This window comes from Sphaerodactylus townsendi, linkage group LG02 (assembly GCF_021028975.2).
Source record: "Sphaerodactylus townsendi isolate TG3544 linkage group LG02, MPM_Stown_v2.3, whole genome shotgun sequence".
NCBI classification, from domain to species: domain Eukaryota; kingdom Metazoa; phylum Chordata; class Lepidosauria; order Squamata; family Sphaerodactylidae; genus Sphaerodactylus; species Sphaerodactylus townsendi.
In genome coordinates this window covers 166,202,864-166,222,943 of record NC_059426.1, presented here as the reverse complement: position 1 = coordinate 166,222,943, position 20,080 = coordinate 166,202,864, and the positions used below count along the sequence as shown (strand labels likewise).

The 20,080-nt window shown below is 48.4% G+C and overlaps 2 protein-coding genes across 2 annotated transcripts in view; one reads left to right on the top strand and one right to left on the bottom strand.

Moving 5' to 3' along the window:
- LOC125426389 (inverted formin-2-like) overlaps window positions 1-20,080 on the top strand; it is a 54,531-nt gene that overhangs the window by 16,964 nt on the left and 17,487 nt on the right. Inside the window, exons 4-15 of the mRNA XM_048484646.1 lie at window positions 6-66; window positions 575-716; window positions 1,401-2,294; window positions 3,962-4,107; window positions 5,315-5,376; window positions 9,357-9,459; window positions 9,568-9,653; window positions 11,394-11,494; window positions 12,754-12,824; window positions 12,975-13,082; window positions 14,861-14,931; window positions 18,802-18,922. Coding sequence (XP_048340603.1) covers window positions 6-66; window positions 575-716; window positions 1,401-2,294; window positions 3,962-4,107; window positions 5,315-5,376; window positions 9,357-9,459; window positions 9,568-9,653; window positions 11,394-11,494; window positions 12,754-12,824; window positions 12,975-13,082; window positions 14,861-14,931; window positions 18,802-18,922 — 1,966 coding nt within the window. The remainder of the gene's footprint in view (window positions 1-5; window positions 67-574; window positions 717-1,400; window positions 2,295-3,961; window positions 4,108-5,314; window positions 5,377-9,356; window positions 9,460-9,567; window positions 9,654-11,393; window positions 11,495-12,753; window positions 12,825-12,974; window positions 13,083-14,860; window positions 14,932-18,801; window positions 18,923-20,080) is intronic.
- LOC125426390 (inverted formin-2-like) overlaps window positions 1-20,080 on the bottom strand; it is a 100,915-nt gene that overhangs the window by 63,638 nt on the left and 17,197 nt on the right. The window lies entirely within an intron of this gene.

The following is a 20,080-nucleotide window of genomic DNA, read 5'->3' as shown; positions in this document are numbered from 1 at the left end:
TTAAGGATTTGTGATGGGATTGACATGAGCGATCATCACGCAGTTTTCTCCTCTCTGTTCAACAAAGTGAGTGCGGCCGGCTTATTCCGCCAGTTCAGTTTTCCTCATTAGCAATATCAATTGACAGAGTGCACCTAAAAGATCCACACACTAAGGGCGGGCGGGGGGGAGGTTTTCAGAAGTTCTTCAAAGGGGTTGTTGTTATTATTGTTTTGTTGTGATGATGACAATATTGTTGGGGTGCTGTGTGGTTTCCGGACTGTATGGCCGTGTTCTAGCAGCATTCTCTCCTGACGTTTCGCCTGCATCTGTGGCTGGCATCTTCAGAGGGTCTGATAGTAGGAAAGCAAGTGGAGTATATACACCTGTTGGAGTGTCCAGGGTGGGGGAAAGAACCATTGTCTGTTAACAAGAAAAGGGTGCAATTAGCAAGCTAGATTTACATGTGTTGAGTGGGATCCACCCATTAGCATGTGAGTAACATATTGTTGTTGTCATCAATAACAATATTGTGGTTATCCTCATCTTCTTCTGGATTGTTGTTTCAATAGCACGGCACTGCTTTACCTTTCAGGTGAGCAGCTTCCCCATCTCTGTCCAGCTGCTGTCCATCCTCCAGAGCCTCTTGCATCTAGAACCTTCCCTTCACTCCAGCACGCTCCTGTGGGAATCCTTAGCGATCCTGGTCAACAGAGCCATCTTGCTTGCCAGTGATGGTAAGTCGCAAGCACTCTGTAACCCATGATGCAGATTCGTAACTTGAAGTGAAAAGCTACAAAATCCAGGGTCTTTTTCTTCCCTATTTTGCCCCTAACGTCTGTTCATTTCTCAGATCGCAAGGCTTTACATCCGGCATGGCATTATTATATTTTTAAAAAGATTTTCAGAGATAGAGAAAAATGCAGGAACGTGTCTCCTCAGAGAAGTATTTCCCTGTAAGAGTCGGGCATATAAACATCCTCATTTCATCTGTGTCCAGAGGCGGAGCTACCAGGGGACGGGGGGCGCGTTGCCCTGGGCACGCACCTGGGAGGGGGCGGAAAATCGCCTCCCCCCGCCCTTCCCACTAACCTTAATGAAATAGTACAGGCTGGAGAAGCAGCCTGTTCCCTTCAGGTTGAAAACGGCCTGGTGGGAACTACACTTCCCAGGAGACCCAAGGTCTTCTCCTCCATGAATCTGTCTAATCCCCTCTTAAAGCCAACAAAATTGGCCTCCATCATGACACTCTGAAGCCATGAGTTCCACAAGTTAATGAGTGAAGATGCTTCTACATCTGTCCTATGGTGATCACCCAAGTGTTGGACTTTGTGTCCTTCCAGGCATTTAATTGGACTCCGGTTGTCTTTCCGACTGTTTGGTGTCACCTGCTTGATTCCCCCCCCTTTCTCCCCTCACAGTCCAAGACAACAGCGTAGAAGAAGTCATGGAGAGACTGTTGTCCATAAAGAAGCACCCGAAGAAATGCAGTTCGGACCCAAAAAAGCAGGCCAGCAAGGTCAACGAGAGCACACAGACCAGCGGAGACTTGGAGCCGTTTTCCAAAGCGACCCAAAACTGTCCTCCGGCCACCAACCCTTCTGGTGTCCCGTCTATTCTAGAGCCACCAAATGTGCCTGAGAACATTGTCTCATCCGAGCAGGCCGTTTGTTCGGCACTGCCGGGGCAAAGCTGCCTCCCGTTGGCTGCCCTTCCTCCTCCAACCCCAGCTTCTCCACTTCCTGGAACGCCAGCCATATCTGTACACCCGCCGCTGCCACCACCTTTGCCTGGGGCCACAGCAGTTCCACCTCCTGCTCCTCCTCTGCTTAGTACTCTGGGTGTCCCTCCACCGCCACCCCCTCTCCCTGATATAACTGTGATCCCTCCACCTCCTCCTCTTCCAACAATACCACCTCCACCTCCCCTTCTGCCTGGCATGGCAGGGATACCTCCACCTCCCCCGCTGCCGGGAATGCCACCCCCGCCTCCGCCTCTGCTTGGTATGACCGCAATACCACCACCCCCTCCACTGCCAGGAATGCCACCCCCACCTCCCCCTCTGCTTGGCGTGGCAGGGATCCCACCACCTCCCCCACTGCCTGGTATAGGAGGAATACCACCACCTCCCCCATTTCCCAGCATGGGAGAGGTTCCACCTCCTCCCCCTCTGGGTGGCAACGTGGAAGAGGTGGTCGTGGCCCAGGTCAGTTATTCGCTGGGGTATGCCCGACCCTTCCACAAGATGGTGAGGACTCCCACGCTCCGGATGAAGAAACTGAACTGGCAGAAGCTCCCCTCCAACGTGGTAAGAGGTGGGTACTCCTCAGGTTTTTTATTTATTTCATTTGGTATCCTGCCCTCCCCGGCCAAGGCTGGGCTCAGGGCGGCTAACACAGGTTTGAATTCCATAGAAAAACACTGTGTCAGTAAGTCAGTAATCAAAACATACTAAATACATTCAGTGCATCGTAATTCTCAGATGGCTATTTAGAATGTGTTACCCACATATCTGGCCAATTCTTGCTCCAGTTTACAATCTGCGGGCGGGAAAGGAGGGAGAGTAATTTGGACCGAGTGGCTTCAGGTGTCGGTCTGGCAAAAGTTGAGAGTGGAGTAGCATTGCCATATCCCCAAGGGATGGCTGGAGATCTCCTGGGATTGCCATTAATCTCCAGGTGACAGAGACCAGCTCACCTAGAGAAATGGCCACTTTGGAAGCAGAGGCGTACCGGGGGTAAATGGCGCCCAGAGACAAATTGTCTCCAGGACGCCCCCGGCTCCGCCCCGATGCCCCCAGGCTCCACCCCCTGCCCTTGACCCCGCCCATGTCACCATGGACATGGGTAAGGTCTAGGGTGCCCACTTCCCCCCCCCCCCAGACTCCCCCTGCCGGCTGGGAGCCCAGTTGGCAGAATGGGGGAAGGAAGGGGGGAGTCCAGGGTGTTGTTGTGGGCGCTTGGAGGTAGCAGGAAGTCCTGCTGCCTCGTCGTTTTTGCATGCCTCGACTGATACAGATGAGTCCGCGAAAATGACAAGGCAGCAGGACTTCCTGGTCACGTGATTTTGTGCCCCCCACATGACCAGAAGAGTGGCGCCCGGGGGCAAGGTAGATACGCCACTGTTTGGAAGTGGACTCTATGGCAGTATTCCTCGCTGAAGTCCCTCCCTTCCCTTCCCCTCCCCAAATTCCACCTTCTTCAGGCTCCACCCCCAAAAATATCCAGGTATTTATGGATATAAATTGACACCTCCAGATTCAACACCATTTTTGTTTTGTTTTCTCCTGCCAGCTGCTGGAATGCAGGCAGGCAATACCTCTGAGGGTTGGAGATTTCCTGCCTCCTGCAGGGGTATGACGATCCCTGGCAAGCAGCAGTGGCATAGTGGTTAAGAGCAGGTGCACTCTAATCTGGAGAACTGGGTTTGATTCCCCGCTCTGCCACTTGAGCTGTGGAAGCTTATCTGGGGAACTAGATTAGCCTGTACACTCCAACGCATGCCGGCTGGGTGACCTTGGACTAGTCACAGCTCTTCGGAGCTCTCTCAGTCCCACCCACCTCACAGGGTGTTTGTTGTGGGAGGGGGGAGGGAAAGCAGATTGCAAGCCCCTTTGAGTCTCCTTACAGGAAAGAAAGGGGGGTATATATCCAAACTCTTCCTCTTCTTCTTCCTGTTTACATCAGATGTTCAAATTGTAAACTCCTCAAGGCAGAGAACTATTATCCGGTACTTCATAAGGTCTTGTGCGCATTGATGTCACTACATAAATAATTCACGGCATCTTTCATATATTTGAACCGAAAGAGAATAAATGCTGCCATGGTATGTAGTGATGTTTATTGTCATGTCAGCTTTTTAGGAATGACCCCTGCCTATTTTACTCCCCTCTCTAGTTCCTACAGTCTGTTCTCGCTTCACAGGACCACGTTTGTCAGAAAAATAGCCACTGCAGCTAGCTTTGGTGTATTTTGTCTTGCAGAAGGTCATTCCATGTGGGCTTCGGCAACCAGCAACAGCGAGGAATCGGTTGAGCTGGACTATTCGAGCATCGAACAATTGTTTTGCTTCCCACAAACCAAGCCCAAGGACAAAGCGGCAGCCCCGGTGAAGACAGAACCCAAAGAGGTACCACGAGATTCATTTCATATCAACCCACCCTGCTCGGTCCACCCAATTAAAAAAGAAAACTCTACTGATCATTTCAAAATGGGGGAAAACTGCTGTTGTGTGGGAGGGGAAAGGTGGGGAGGAGTGAGAATACCTGAAGAAAGCTTAATGCAGTGATCTCCTTCACTTTCCCTGCGAAGAGAGAGAGAGAAAAAATCATAAGAACATAAGAACAAGCCAGCTGGATCAGACCAGAGTCCATTTAGTCCAGCTCTCTGCTACTCTCAGTGGCCCACCAGGTGCCTTTGGGAACTCACATGCAGGATGTGAAAGCAATGGCCTTCTGCGGCTGTTGCTCCAGAGCACCTGGTCTGTTAAGGCATTTGCAATCTCAGATCAAAGAGGATCAAGATTGGTAGCCATAAATCGACTTCTCCTCCATAAATCTGTCCAAGCCCCTTTTAAAGCTATCCAGGTTAGTGGCCATCACCACCTCCTGTGGCAGCATATCCCAAACACCAATCACACGTTGCGTGAAGAAGTGTTTCCTTTTAGTAGTCCTAATTCTTCCCCCCAGCATTTTCAATGTATGCCCCCTGGTTCTAGGTTCTAACAAGTTTCAGAAACCTCAGGGATTTTCTGATCTGAGAACACGGTGAGTTCCAAAAAGGGCAAAACAGGATGTGAGTTGGGTAAGTGGAGCTGTGCTGTTCCCAACCCAGAAGAGGCTACCTGCCCCAGAGCCACACCTGCCTACAGGTAGACGAGGCATTCCCAGGGGTGGAGCTGACCTTAGTCAGCTTCCACTGGGTCCGTTTTGGGTGGTTTGTCTGTTTTGGGCTACGGAGATTCTCCAACAGCTGAGTTTTTTCTTTCTTTCTTCGCTGCGGAAGTCCCGTGCGCTGCCCTAGTTCCCTTCTAGCCAGAGTTCGCAGCGGCGGTGGCGCCATCTGGCTGCCACAGCCCTCTGGATTGGGCTGATTAACATCTTCAAAGTCCTTTGAAGTCACAGAACTTTGAAAGATGTAGCTTTCCTTAGAATTGTTGTTAAGGCTTTAAACAAATAGCTGTGTCCCCCCTCTATTTGTTATTCTCAGCCATTCCTCAAGGCAGTATTCCGCTTTAAGATGAGCATATATTGAAAAGCCAAGGTTGGAAAAGAAAAGTATACCTTATTAAGGTTTTTATTAGTAGTAGTAGTATGTAATTTTTTTTCCACGCACAGATCACATTTCTGGACGCAAAGAAGAGCCTCAATTTGAACATCTTCCTGAAGCAATTTAAGTGGTGAGATTTCTACAATCGCACATAAGCTGGCCGGTACATAATTCTCTTGGGTTTATAAGAAGAATCGATCCGCACGAGAGCGCCACATCTGCACAGGAGATGTACATTTGTCAAGAGTCTCATTAAAAAGGCTGCTTTTGTCCACTGCCGCATTCATAGAGTCGTAGAGTTGGAAGAGACCAAAAGGCCATCAAGTCCAACCCCCTGCAATGCAGGAACACACAATCAAAGCACACCTGACAGATGGTCATCCAGCCTCTGTTTAAAAACCTCCAAAGAGCGAGACTCCACTACACTCCAAGGAAGTGTATTCCACTGTCGGACAGCCCTGACAGTCAGGAAGTTCCTCCTAATGTTTAGATCAGGGGTCTTCAAACTATGGCCCTCCAGATGTTCATGGACTACAATTCCCATCAGCCCCTGGCAGCATGACCAAGTAACTGATGGGAGTTGTAGCCCATGAACATCTGGAGGGCCATGTTTGAAGATCCCTGGTGTAGATGGAATCTCTTTTCCTGCACCTTGAACCCATTACTCCGTGTCCTAGTCTCTGGAGCAGCAGAAAACAAGCTTGCTCCCTCTTCAACATGACATTCCTTCAAATATCTAAACACGGCTATCATGTCACCACTTCTGTTTGCCAAACTAAACATCCCCAGCTCCCTTAGTCTCTCCTCATAGGGCAGCGATGGCGAACCCTTTTGAGACCGAGTGCCCAAATTGCAACCCAAACCCCACTTATTTACCGCAAAGTGCCAACCCGGCAATTTAACCTGAATGCTGAGGTTTTAGTTTAGAAAAAACCGGTTGGCTCCCCCTTCCTCCATCCCACCCACTCAAGAAGGGGCCAGCCTGCTGTAGCCTCCAGCAAGACCCGCGCACACCGCTCTGTGCCTCTCTAGCATCTCTGACTCCTCTGCACCACCCCACCTTGGGCAGCAGCCACCCAGAGCACAGGCACCAGGCCCGTCAGCCGAGTCCTCCCTGCTCACTGCAGTGCGTGCATGTCATGCTCAGTTGCCCAGGCCAGCCTAGATGTGTGTGTGTGTGGGGGGGGGGGGGGGGGGGCGATTTTCTGCCTCCCACATGATGAACTCTGTGTGTGCCACAAAGAGGGCTCCGAGTGCCACCTCTGGTACCCGTGCCATAGGTTCGCCATCACTGTCATAGGGTATGCATTCCAGACTTTTTACCATTTTGGTTGCCTTCCTCTGGACGCATTCCAGCTTGTCAATATCCTTCTTAAATTGCAGTGCTCAGAACTGAACACAGTATTTCAGGTGAGTTCTGACCAATGCAGAATAGAAAGGTACTATTACATCCCTTAATCAAGACACTGTACTCCTATTGATGCATCCCAGAACTGCATTGGCTTTCTTGGCTGCCACATCATATTACTGACTCAGGTTCAGCTTGTGGTCTACTAAAACTCCCAGATCCCTTCCCCATGTACTGTTGTCAAGCCAGGTGTCACCCATCCTATATCTGTGCATTTCATTTTTTTCCTGCCTAAATGGAGTATCTTACATTTATCTCTGTTGAAAATCATTTTGTTAGCTTTGGCCCATCTTTCTAACCTGTCCAGGTCATTTTGAATCCTGACTCTGTCCTCTAGGGCAGGGGTGGGCAATTATTTTTTCCATGGGGCCGCATAAGAAACAGAAAATATTGTGGGGGGCCGGGCCAAAAGGCAGGGGGCGAGGTGCTTTTGAAAGCCCCGCAGAAGCCAGCAGCCAAGGCAACCAGCTTCTGCGGGGCTTTCAAAGGTGCCTCGCTCCCCAGCACGGCAGGGGGGCCAGTCAGGGTCATATAATGCCCAGGTCTGCTCTAGGGTATTAGCTACTCTTCCTAATTTGGTGTCATCTGCAAATTTGATTAGCATGCCCTCTATTTCATCATCCAAGTCACAGAAAAAAAATATTGACTAGCACTAGGCCCAGGACAGAATCCTGTGGCACCCCACTAGCCACTTCTCTCCAGGATGAAGATGAGCCATTGATGAGCCCTCTTTTGGTTCGGTCAATCGACCAATTGCAAATCCATCTAACAGTAGCACTGTCCAGTCCACATTTTACTAGCTTACTTGCAAGAATGTCATGGGGCACCTTATCAAACGCTTTACTAAAATCTAGGTATACGACATCAACAGCATTCCCTTCATCTACCAAGTATGTCACTCTATCAAAAAAAGAGATGAGAGCAGCCTGGCATGATCTGGTTTTGAGAAACCCGTGTTGACTTTTAGTGATCACACTTGGTTCGAATCTGATCTAAAATAGCCATTTCCCTTGTTGCTGCTTCCAGCTTCTGGACCATGAAATTGTCTGCAAGACAAGTGAGAAATGTGTTGAACCTGATAGTCTTGGCAGAGTTTGGCAAATATCTGGATGTAATTGAAATCTCCCATTACTATTACTTCTTTCCTTTCTGAAAGTTTGATCCTCTGTTCCAGGAAGGCTTCATCCAACTCTTCAGTCTGGCTTGGGGGGGGGGGGGGGCTGTAATTGTTAGGTCCCTGGACCTTCAGTCTGTAAACAGACTCTGGATATGTTGATCAGAAGTGTTTATTGCAAGACAGCAAGGCACTCAACTTGAGAAACCCAGTTCTGCTTAATCTGGCTTTCGTTAGGACATTTGTCCCCTAGAATTCCCACCTCCCTTTTTCCCAAAGAAAGTGTCAACAGAGTTGTTTGAGCGCTAGGTACCCCAAGGCCGCGAGAGACACATATACAGCCACTTGACTCGTAACCTCCATGGAGCACCAGGCTCGTCCTATTTACTCCTTGAACAACTTGTCAGGATCAGCCTAGTTATCTGCATTGGTAGATAACTAGCAATAAAGATCCAAGAGGAGAAAGATCCATTATATATGCAGACAGATCACATCTATCTTGTCACAATTACCCCAAAGTGAAAGTAACCCTTTTTGTCATTCCAAATACCTTCCTTATCAGCCCCATCTGCTGTAAAGCCAAGGTATTGCAGGAAGCACCTCAGTGTCCAGGGGCTGTCCCTGACATTCCACCGCGATTAGGGCCCCTCCCACCTAGTCTGTTAGGGTATGCTTTGTGAAAGGATTTGATAAGCCTAGGGGCTCGGACTTTGTCAGCACCCACCCATTTGTTAAATCCAGGGGGGATAATTAGTCCAGGCCACCAAATATTGTAGATGCCCCCTATACAACTGAGAGTCCAGTACTGGATGCATATCTTCTCCAAATGTCAGACTTCAGTCCAAAATAAAGAAACTGTAGATCAGTGTTTCCCAACCTTTTTGAGGTCAGGGTACCCTTGACCTCACTCTTCATATCTCACGGTACCACTGCCGCCACCCCCCACCTTCCCCTCCCATTGCCCCTGCTTGCCACACCCCCCACCTTCCCCTCCCAGGGTGAAGGGAAGCACTGGGGGTGGGGGTGGCTGCTGACCTTGTGGCAGGCCCTGCCCCATGGGCCAGCTCCATGTCCTTGCTGGTGCCGGTGGGAGACACCACAAAAATGAGGGGAGGGGGGCGGTAGTGTTGCCGCGGTACCCCTGGGACATGCTCACGGCACCCCAGGGTACCACGGAACCCTGGTTGAGAATGGCTGCTGTAGATGGTTAGCTATAGTCTTCATTGGGAATACTAAAGATCAGGGACAGTAACTGATGATTCTGAAGATCACAAGCAAATCTTGGGCTTAAATCCCACTTTCCCCCCCCCCCACCCTCCCCCACCCCCGCTCCCCTGGCCAAAAGGCGCCAACCCCGTTCCCACAGGATCAAAGCGAAAGTACAAAGGACAGAAGGCATTTCACACCTGTAAGGATTTGAGCTAAACCAGGCCCCCAAGGCCAACTGGCAGAAATAGGAGAGGAGCATCCCTCACCCTGAGCATCCCTCCCCGCTGTCAAACCTGGGGCCATCCTGACACCAATCCACATGGGAGGGGCTGGCGTAAATTTTGATGGCTTCTAATCTGCACTCCTGTCTTGCCTGTAGCAAAAACGAGGAGGTGGTCGACATGATCCGGAAAGGGGACAGGACGAAGTTTGACGTGGAGGTTCTCAAACAGCTGCTGAAACTGCTACCGGAAAAGCATGAAGTACGGCATTTTCGTTGGCTCGTTCCGGCCCCTCCATTCGGTTCTTGTTTGTGTCACAAACAGAGATGCAGCGATTGGGCTTTAACGCTACTTCTGTTCTGTTGTTAGATAGAAAACCTGAAATCCTTCAAAGAAGAAAAGGAGAAGTTAGCGAATGCCGATCAGTTCTATCTCCTCCTCCTCGGGGTTCCTAGGTAAAGGAGTCCTCCTATGCTCCATTTTCGTTTTTAATAGGCTATTTGGGTTCAAGCCGCACACAATGCTTTGAAAATGCCCAATCCAGGTGGGGGGAATGCACTTTAGCAGTGGCAGAGGGGTATGCTGACACGCTTGCCCCCTCCACCAGCTGTCCCTGGCGTGGTTAAGAGCAGGTGCATTCTAATCTGGAGGAACCGGGTTTGATTCCCCGCTCTGCCGCTTGAGCTGTGGAGGCTTATCCGGGGAATTCAGATTAGCCTGTGCACTCCCACACTCGCCAGCTGGGTGACCTTGGGCTAGTCACAGTTCTTCTGAGCTCTCTCGGCCCCACCTACCTCACAGGGTGTTTGTTGTGAGGGGGGAAGGGCAAGGAGATTGTAAGCCCCTTTGAGTCTCCTACAGGAGAGAAAAGGAGGGATATAAATCCAAACTCCTACTCTTCTTCTTCTTCTTCTTCTTCTTCTTCTTCTTCTTCTTCTTCTTCTTCTTCTTCTTCTTCTTCTTCTTCTTCTTCTTCTTCTTCTTCTTCTTCTTCTTCTTCTATACTGCACCTGCTCCAGTTTGTCAATATCCTTATTGAACTGCTATGCCCAGAACTGCACACAGTAGGTGAGGCCTGACCAAGGCAGAATAGAGAGATACTATTACATCCCTCTAGACCAGTGGTGGTGAACCTATGGCACTGTGGAGCTGCATTGGTGACCCAATCGGATGCCAGCATAGTGTGGGGGTGGGAGCGAGCTGGGGCATTTCTGGGGGTGGAGCCAATGTTAGTCAGCTTCCACCCCAGGTTTGCAGCTGGTTATACTGTGGCCTGGGTCTTGGGGTTATGCCACCCCAAGTCCATTAAGTCCTGTAGAGGGCTTTCTGGTGGCAGGGGGCGCGTTCAACTTTTTCTTCCGCCCTGCACCACCAGAAAGCCCTCTGGAGGCAGCAGGTCAGCGGCACAACAGCCCTGTCACCAGCCCCCCATGGATCTGGATTGGGCTGCAAGTTGTGACCTCATGGGCATTGTCCAGCTCTCACAAATGCTTTTCTTTTTTTTTCTTTTTGAAATGGGAAATATCAGGGCTGAGCTCTGCCCAGGTGAAACACCTGAAGGTTTTGGAGTCACGTGGCTGGTCTATGTCATTGTGTTATGTCCCTCCTCCTGGGTTGTCCAACCGTGAAGATCTTATTGGATTGTAGTACGGCACCAAGAAGTATTTTAATCCCTGGGGATTTATTGTTTATGTGGAAGTTGCATATTTTTGTATTTATATTGCATTCGTCCTGGCTGTCCCAGGAAGGGAAAGGGCAGGATATAAATCCAATAAATAAATAAACAGCACTGTTCTGCTGTGTGTGCTGGTGGAAAGGGCTATCCAGTCAAACCAACTTTCAGCAACCCCGTAACATTTTCAGGGCAAGATATGTTCAGAGGTGTTTTGTTATTCTCAATCACTGATGAGCTCAAGCTAGCCTTGGCCATCCAGGTCAGGGCAATTGTATGTTCACTTCACGATCAGACTTTAATCTCCAGTTCATTATTTAACTTCTAAAAACTCCAGCTTGTGTATGGTGCTTATGATTAAACTACACGGTTGGAGCACGTCCGAAGCAGTATCATTTGCCATTTCGGTTTGGCCAAAGTCCTCCATGCTGCACAAATTGATATGAAGCAGCTATCTGGTAGAGCATTTACCTGCATTCTCTTAAATCTGTCTCATGGCGTTTGTCCCAATTCTTCCTCCTAGCTACCAACTGCGGATTGAGTGTATGCTGATGTGTGAGGAGACTGCAGTTGTACTGGAGATGCTACAACCCAAAGCGGAAACTGTCAGCCGAGCCTGTGAAGGTATTTTAAGATCTGTGTGTGCTCAGACGAAGTGTGTTCACCCTGCGTGAAATGTAAGCCTGGTTTAGGTCATCCGTGTGTTTCACGTCTCTACATTTGGCTAATCTCATCTGTATAGCCCAAGAATTAAAAAAGAAACCTCTGTTGGGCCACTTCCGCACATTCAGAATAATGCACTTTCAATCCTCTTTCAATGCACTTTGCAGCTGGATTTTACTGTGCTGAATACCAAAATCCTTGAAGCCATTTTTTAAACCCATTCTAGGCAATCTTTTTCTTCCAGCATAACACCACTTTGAAAAGATTCTGTTTTCATTTAGGGAGTGTCAATTGAACCTTGCTTGTCACACAAATGTTACAACCAGAGGGGTGTTTGTTGTGGGTCATAAAAAGTTTTAAGAGAGCTAACATCTTCTTAAGGTGTTACACCTCCATAATGTTTAGGTAGAATTTACCACATCCTGATGTCAGGATCTCCCTGCCCCTTCTCCATGCCATAGGCAGGGTAGGTGGGGAAACAGAACATTACAGATAGGAGATAGGTCAAGTTCTACCAGACAAATGTAGAGGGGAGAGAAGGGCGCTAGACACGTGACTGCTGTTTTTGGCAGAAGCCCTGTGTTTATCATAATGTTTAGTACGAGTCTTAGTTCTATGGGATTCCATGTATTCCACTGTTTCTACGGGTTTCAGCATTTGTAGTGGTGAATTTGGAGTCAGCATGGTGTAGTGGTTAAGAGTCAGACTAGGATCTGGAAAACCCAGGCTCAAATCCCCACTCTGCTGTGGAAACCTGCTGGGTGACCTTGGGTGAGTCACAAACCCCTTCCGCACATGCAGAATAATCCACTTTCAATCCACTTTCAATGCACTTTGCAGCTGGATTCTACTGTGCGGTATAGCAAACTTGCAAACAATGGTGAAAGTGGATTGAAAGTGCATTATTCTGCATGTGCGGAAGGGGCCACAGTCTCTCAGGCTCAACCTTGGTATGTATTTGGATGGGAGACCTTCAAGGAATGCCAGGAGCATGATGCAGATGCAGGCGATGGCAAACCACCTCTGAATGTCTCTTGTCTTGAAAATCTGATAGGGTTGCCATAAGTCAGCTGTGACCTGACAGCAGGGGGGAAAAAGGAACCTGCAGAATTTTAGCACCATGATCAATGTTGACGACTATATGCTGCTAGCAGGCTACGTCAAAGATGCACAGGTTGCATCTATGCAAAGTATTTTATTCTGTTTGTTGTTTTTTTTAGATCTGCTCCAAAGTCACCGGTTGCCAGTTTTCTGCCAACTGATCCTCAAAGTTGGAAACTTTTTGAACTATGTAAGGAATTATTTTTTGCTTTTTGCAGTCTAACTTTGTGTAAGCCTTCCGTAGCCTTCCATATACCTACGTGAAAATATCATGAGTTGCTTCAGTGACTGGTTTGGTTGTTCACACTTCTTTCTGGTTTGGCTTGGTTTCTTTCCTTAGGGAAGTCACACAGGAGACGCTGACGGCTTTAAAATTGGCACCTTGCTCAAGTTAACCGAAACCAAAGCAAACCAAACCCGGATTACCCTACTTCACCACATTTTAGAGGTATTTTCTGTTGTTTCTAAATGCAAAATTCAGCATGCATATTTCACCTAACTTCAGAATTTTTTTCCCATGTGTTTCCAGATATAATGTTCAATGCAGCATGTCCTAATGTTAATTTCCAACTATTTTAATATAGTTTACTGCTTAAATATCTCCAATTATTTTAAAATATCTCCAATTATTTTAAAATAGTTTACTGCTTAAATATCTCCTAGTTCTACCTGAAAAGTTTGACTGAAGGCTCAAAAGGTAGAAACATTTATACCTTGCTTTTTTTCCCAACTGTTCACTGTGACAAATAAGTTCGGTTTTGGTGATTTGATTATATAAATCTCTGCCAAGCACAAAACCCCATTAGCTTCTTTTTGTTCCTAAACTGGATTAATTGTACAAGCCTAACCAGAGATAACTTCTTCTACGTTCACTGAAGCTCTTTCATTAGGCTGTATGTTACTTCACTGCGGCCCCTTCTGCACATGCGGAGTAATGCACTTTCAATCCACATTCACAACTGTTTGCAAGTGCATTTTGCTATTCCGCCCAGTAAAATCCAGTTGCAAAGTGCATTGAAAGTGCATTATTCTGCATGTGCAGAAGGGGCCTTAGACTTTCCTCTTTCTAAGGGTTTTTTAGTAGGATCTCATCAAGGTTTGTATTCTCCTCTTTCTTTCCTAGTAGGGATTCCCTCTTGTTGGCTATCAGCACCTCAGGCACAGGCAGGAGCAAATGGAGGCAGGAACTAGGGTTGCCCGCTCCTAGATTTTAAAGATGGAACCTGGAGAATGGAGGGACATCAGCACAGCATAATGCCATTGAGTCCAGTCACCAAAGCTGCCATTCTCTTCAGGGGAAACTGGTGCCTAGAAGTCCATTGTAATTCCAGGAGATCTCCAGGCCCCACCTGGTGGTTGGCAACCATAGCAGGAACAAATACATGCCAGTATTGCGCCAGTGCGCTTATGCCACCTGTGGTAAAAACCAGAAGGGACTTAGGGGATTACCTCACATTTTGCAAAAACTCCATGGTAAAACCATAGAGTTTTTGCAAAATCCTAGAGCATCCCTTGTGTCACTTCCAGTTGTTACTGGAAGTGACATAAGTGTCACACCAGGCCCTGACCCCGCCCTCCCCAACTCCTCCCACGAGGTTGACCCTGAAGTCTGGCCTTCTTATTTTCTAGCAGTACCAACTAAAGTGCTCTCTGATGATGTGAACTAGAAGAAGGCTCATTTCGCACATGCAGAATAATGCACTTTCAAACTGCTTTCAGTGCTCTTTGAAGCTGTGCAGAATAGCAAAATCCATTTGCAAACAGTTGTGAAAGTGGTTTGAAAACACATTATTTTGCGTGTGCGGAAGGGGCCAAAGAGTTGGGGGTTTTTCTACCGTTAAAGGGTCTCAAAGCAGCTTGCCTTTCCCTCCCCACAAGAGACACCTTGTGAGGTTGGTGGGGCCGAGCAAGTTCTGAGAGAACTGTGACTGGCCCAAGGTCACCCAGCTGGCTTTATGAGGAGTAGCAGGGAAGCAGACACAATTCACCTGATAAGAGTCTGCCGCTCATGTGGAGGAGTGGGGAATCAAACCCATTTCTCCAGATTGGAGCCTGCAGCTCATAACCAGTACACCATGCTGACCGTCTACCCAGACACTACTACCAGACAGTGAGATCAAGGGGACTAAGAGGGATCTTCCTTTATCATTATGTACTATCTGGTATGCAAACCAGAATAATCATTCTCTAACCCAATAACCCCCACTTTCTTGTTTCCCCCGCCAGGAAGTAGAAAAATCTCACACAGACTTGCTGCAGCTTCCCAAAGATCTTGAATGCGTTTCAAAAGCCGCTGGGTAAGTATGTATCACGTGCAATGGAAAGTCTACTTATTACTCTTTCTTCTAAATCCCTAACCCCAGCACCAGAGCAGGTATTGAATCTGGAACTGGGTGTCATCCCCAAACTTCAGCATAATGTATTTAGAACGAGAGTAGACCTGTTTAAATTAACTTGTAACATCAGGCTTAAGAATGATTATGGAAAGATGGGGGATGTTAGACAAGGAAGCAGATTTAGGCCCAAGTCCGCGTTCATACCTGGAGTGGATATCCCTGCCCTTACGGCCTTTACAAACTCAGTCACTAAGGAGATTCAGGCATTAGAAACATCTGCACTAGGAAGGAAACACAAGAATAACTTCTCCAAGGAACGACGTCATAAAAACATAGACATAGGCTCATGTTATATTGAGTTTGTTGACCTTTACTGAAAGAATTTGTAAAATGCAGGCTGCCGTTCAACCAGTTAAGCCACTAGGTGCCGATTTTGGGTGATTGCTTTCAGGGGCACCTAGCTCAATTTGAATTAATAAGATCATAGAATCATACAGTTGGAAGAGGCCATAAGGGCCATCAAGTCCAACCCCCTGCCATGCAGGAACACACAATCAAAGCACTCCCGACATATGTTCATCCAGCCTCTGTTTAAAAACCTCCAAAGAAGGAGACTCCACCACTCTCCGAGGCATTGAGTTCCACTGTCGAACGGCCCTGACAGTCAGGAAGTTCTTCCTAACGTTTAGGTGGAATCTCTTTTCCCTCACCTTGAATCCATTACTCCGTGTCCTAGTCTCTGAGGCAGCAGAGAACAAGATTGCTTCCTCTTCGACATGGCATCCCTTCAGATATTTAAACATAGCTATCATGTCCCCCCTTAACCTTCGCTTCTCCAGACTTAGCATCCCCAGCTCCCTGAGTCTCTCCTCGTAGGGCATGGATTCCAGTCCTTTTACCATTTTGGTTGCCCTCCTCTGGACCTGTTCTAGTTTGTGGAGCAGCAGTGGCGTAGGAGGTTAAGAGCTCGTGGCATAGGAGGTTAAGAGCTCGTGTATCTAATCTGGAGGAACCAGGTTTGATTCCCAGCTCTGCCGCCTGAGCTGTGGAGGCTTATCTGGGGAATTCAGATTAGCCTGTACACTCCCACACACACCAGCTGGGTGACCTTGGGCTAGTCACAGCTTCTGGGAGCTCTCTCAGCCCCATCTACCTCACAAGGGTGTTTGTTGTGAGGGGGGAAGGGCAAGGAGATTGTAAGCCCCTTTGAGTCTCCTGCAGGAGAGAAAGGGAGGATATAAATCCAAACTCTTCTTCCTCTTCTTCTTCTTGTCAATATCCTTCTTAATATCTTGCTTTCTAGGGCCTGGCTTTGATGCAGACTATTGAAATCTTGGCACAACACGTGCCCATTTCTCCAGATCAAGCCCGTTTCTTGCCCAAGACCTCCTTGACAGGGCCATGCACTGTGTACTGAAGAATCTAGGATAACTCCATGAAGTGATAGCTCAATGAAGGCCACATTCTTTATGGACGTGAGGAGATGGCTGGTCTCCCAGGGACAAATCCTCAGATCACTCGTTCCATTGTTCTTGTGTCTACAGATACAGGATAAACAGCTGCTTCAGCAGACATCAAACATAAGCCTCTGGTTTAGTCAAGAATGGTTTTTGCCTCTGAGATTGTCCCCAGGATGAAATTGCCTGGGAATTTCTGCTTCTGCTGTTCTCCCCACAAAGCAAAGCAAACTTTGGGAGGTTAACAGCGCAATCAGAAGCAGTTATTCCCATTGAAGTGGTGGTCATAACTCTGCATAAGATAATATTTCAGAGAGAGTTTAATTTGCCTTGAACAGAAGAAAGACCGCTTTTATAGAACCACAGGATTTTCATTTGTTTGGTCTGGTTTTCCTATGATAAAGGGAGAAGGGAGTATGCAAACCCGTGACTTGTTCTTGATTTCTCTTCGGAGCCAGTCCTAAAGCGAGCACAGACTCTAATGTGATCTCTTTATATTAGTATTTAATCTTCCTCAACAACTCTATCTAATTCCTAGTCCAGCACCAAGTTAAGTACATTAATCTCATTATTAAAGCCCCCTTCCAAATTCTGGCCCCTTCTGCACATGCAAAATAATGTGTTTTCAAACCACTTTCACAACTGTTTGCACGTGGATTTTGCCATTCCGCACAGCTTCAAAGAGCACTGAAAGCAATTTGAAAGTGCATTATTCTGCATGTGCAGAATGAGCCTCTGTTAAGCAGTTCTGAAACTGAAGAGTGAAGAACTTTGGCTGTTTCCGCACGGCCGTAAGGCCGCCTCCACGCCAGCAGGAATTTCGCCGGCGTGGAGGTGGAGGCCGTTCGCATGCAGGCATGCGGACGGCCTCTGGAGAGGCCGGCAGGCGGCTCCTCATGGAGCCGCCTCTTCCCCCCTTCCCTTTCCCATAGATTGCTCGTGTTGCCGTCCTGCTCGCTTCATCAGCCTGCCCACGCTGCCCTCCCAACAATTGTGGGGGTCGGAGGACAGCGAGGGAGGGACCAGGGAGGCCAGCAGGACGGGCGGTATTAACGAGAGGTACATGGGAAAGGGAAGGGGAAACAGCGTGTTCCCGGCGGCACGGTTCGCACCGCGCCCCCGGGAAGACGCTTTCCCCTCAACAACAACCCTTTAAAGGGTTGTTGTTTAGGGCGGCCTGACGCCGCCCTGGGGGAGGGGGAGCGCAGTCAGGTCGGCGCTGCTGCGTTGCAGCAGCGCCGCCTATGCGGAAAGGGCCTATGTTTTATTTGGGTGACTTTGTAGTTTTCAACAAAAGTGGAACGAGGATTTAAATCTGAGCTTCTCAACAGAGGATTGGAAATGGATCGAGAGTAATCTTTCTCCCAGATTAATTTCTGTTGAGCAGGAAGAGAACATTGCTTTAAGAGCTGTATCCATACCATCTTATCCCTAATGGGTTGTAATGAATAGATTAAATATCAGTAGATATTTGCTGAAGATTGCAAATTGTACGTGTGCATTTTCTTCATCAGATTTTGTCCTTGCATGCTGTCTGCCTAGTAAATTTCTGTGCCACTCTTGCTCCGTTTCTTTCTGCCATCAGAACAACCTTTTAAAATAGATTAGAATGAGAGACAGTGGCCTTTTTTGCATTTTCATTTTCCTTACTTCTAAGTTTCTGCTTCTTCAGGGAGAGGGTTCAGTTCCACATGTGTTTTCCACTGGAGCAGTGATGACGAACCTTTTCAAAACAGAGTGCCAACATTCCAACCCCAAACCCACTTATGTATCGCAAAGTGCCAACACGGCAATTTAACCTGGATACTGAGGTTTTAGTCCTGCGTGCACCCACCTGTGCCCTGCACTGCTCCAGTGCCTCCACCCCACCCCTCTGCCTCCGCCCCACCAGCTCGAGCAGGATCCAGCCTGCTCTAGCCTCCAGCAAGTCCCGCGCGCACTGCTCTGCACCTCTCTAGCATCTCCGCCTCTTCTGCCTCTGCCCCACAGGCCTCTGCCCCTCAGGCACCAGGCCCACCAGCCGAGTCCTCCCTGCTCTCCGCGGGGCGTCGTGCCTAGTGGCCCAAGCCAGCTAGATGTGTGTGTGTGGGGTGTGTGTGTGATTTTCTACCCCTCCGCATGATGAACCTTGTGCGCGCGTGCCCGCAGAGAGGGCTCTCGTGCCGTAGGTTCGCCATCACTGCACTAGAGGGAGTAAAACAGATTCCTGCTCCTGAAAAAACAGGAACTGGGGAGCAAAGGAAATGAGAATGTGGAAAAGTTCAGAGTGTCACTAACGTAAGGCTCATTATGTGTGTATGCAGTGTGCTGGGCCTTCAGAGTACAAGTTGCCGTTTACCTATATAATTTTACAGCTCGTTCCTTTTTTTTTCAGAATCAACCTTGATGCAATACGGTCTGAATCCAGTTCCAATTTAAAGAAACTGCGGGAACTCGAGCGAAAGCTGTCGTCGTCGACAGATGAAGTGAAAGCCCTGTATGAAAAGGCCATTCAGGTTGGTATAGGTCAGTGGTTCTCAACCTTAAGAACATAAGAACAAGCCAGCTGGATCAGACCAGAGTCCATCTAGTCCAGCACTCTGCTACTCGCAGTGGCCCACCAGGTGTCTTTGGGAGCTCACATGCAGGATGTGAAAGCAATGGCCTTCTGCGGCTGTTGCTCCCGAGCACCTGGTCTGTTAAGGCATTTGCAATCTCAGATCAACCTTCCTAATGCTGCAACCCTTTAATACAGTTCCTCATGTTGTGGTGACCCCCAACCATAAAATTGGTATATATAAAATATAAAAAGACCGTTTTCCGATGGTCTTAGGCAACCCCTGTGAAAGGGTCGTTCGACCCCCAAAGGGGTCGTGACCCCCAGGTTGAGAACCACTGGTATAGGCAGACCAAAGCTATTTCACACTATACTTGGAAGTCTCCACCACTTTGTCAACATGGGCTAATTATGGACAGTGGGGCTTACCTCCTCTATGCCCTGCCACAGCATCAGGTGCACACCTGAAGTGCTTTTGCTGTTGGTACAAGGAAGTTTCCTATGTTCCTCTTCTGCTCCCCACATGCGACAACTTCCTTGTATCTATATATATAAAAAGCAAACCGTGTATTTGTTAGTGATGGTATAACTCAGTAACTGCTGGGCCAATTCCTCTGAAAATTCCCAGCCACTGTAGTCAGCCAGGCGAGAGTGTTCTTAGATGTTCACATATCTGAAATTTCACACCTGGCCCAGGTAAAATGCCTTTTTCCTGGCGCTCCATGGTGAAGAATATGCAGCTGCCTGTGTGTAACTTTCACCCTTAGAATGTTCGTGCTGCTTAGAATGTTCGCTCAGGTGGCCAGATATGAGCAGTGAAAACAGTAAATAGGCAATAATTCGAGTGGAAGTGAAGCACATACACACACATACACACGAGGGGGAGGGAGGGGGAGGGGTTGCATGCAAGGGAAGAAACGTGAGGGAGGGGAGAGAGTGAGGGGTGGCATGCAAGGGAGGGGAGGGAGGGGGCCCAGCATCTGGATACGACCCACCCACACTAGCGGAGGGAGAGGGAAGGATCAGTGTCTCTTCCTTTCCCATTTCACCACAATAACCCACAGCAACGCGTGGCTGGGTACCGCTAGTGTTGGTATAAGGAACTTTGCCACGCCAG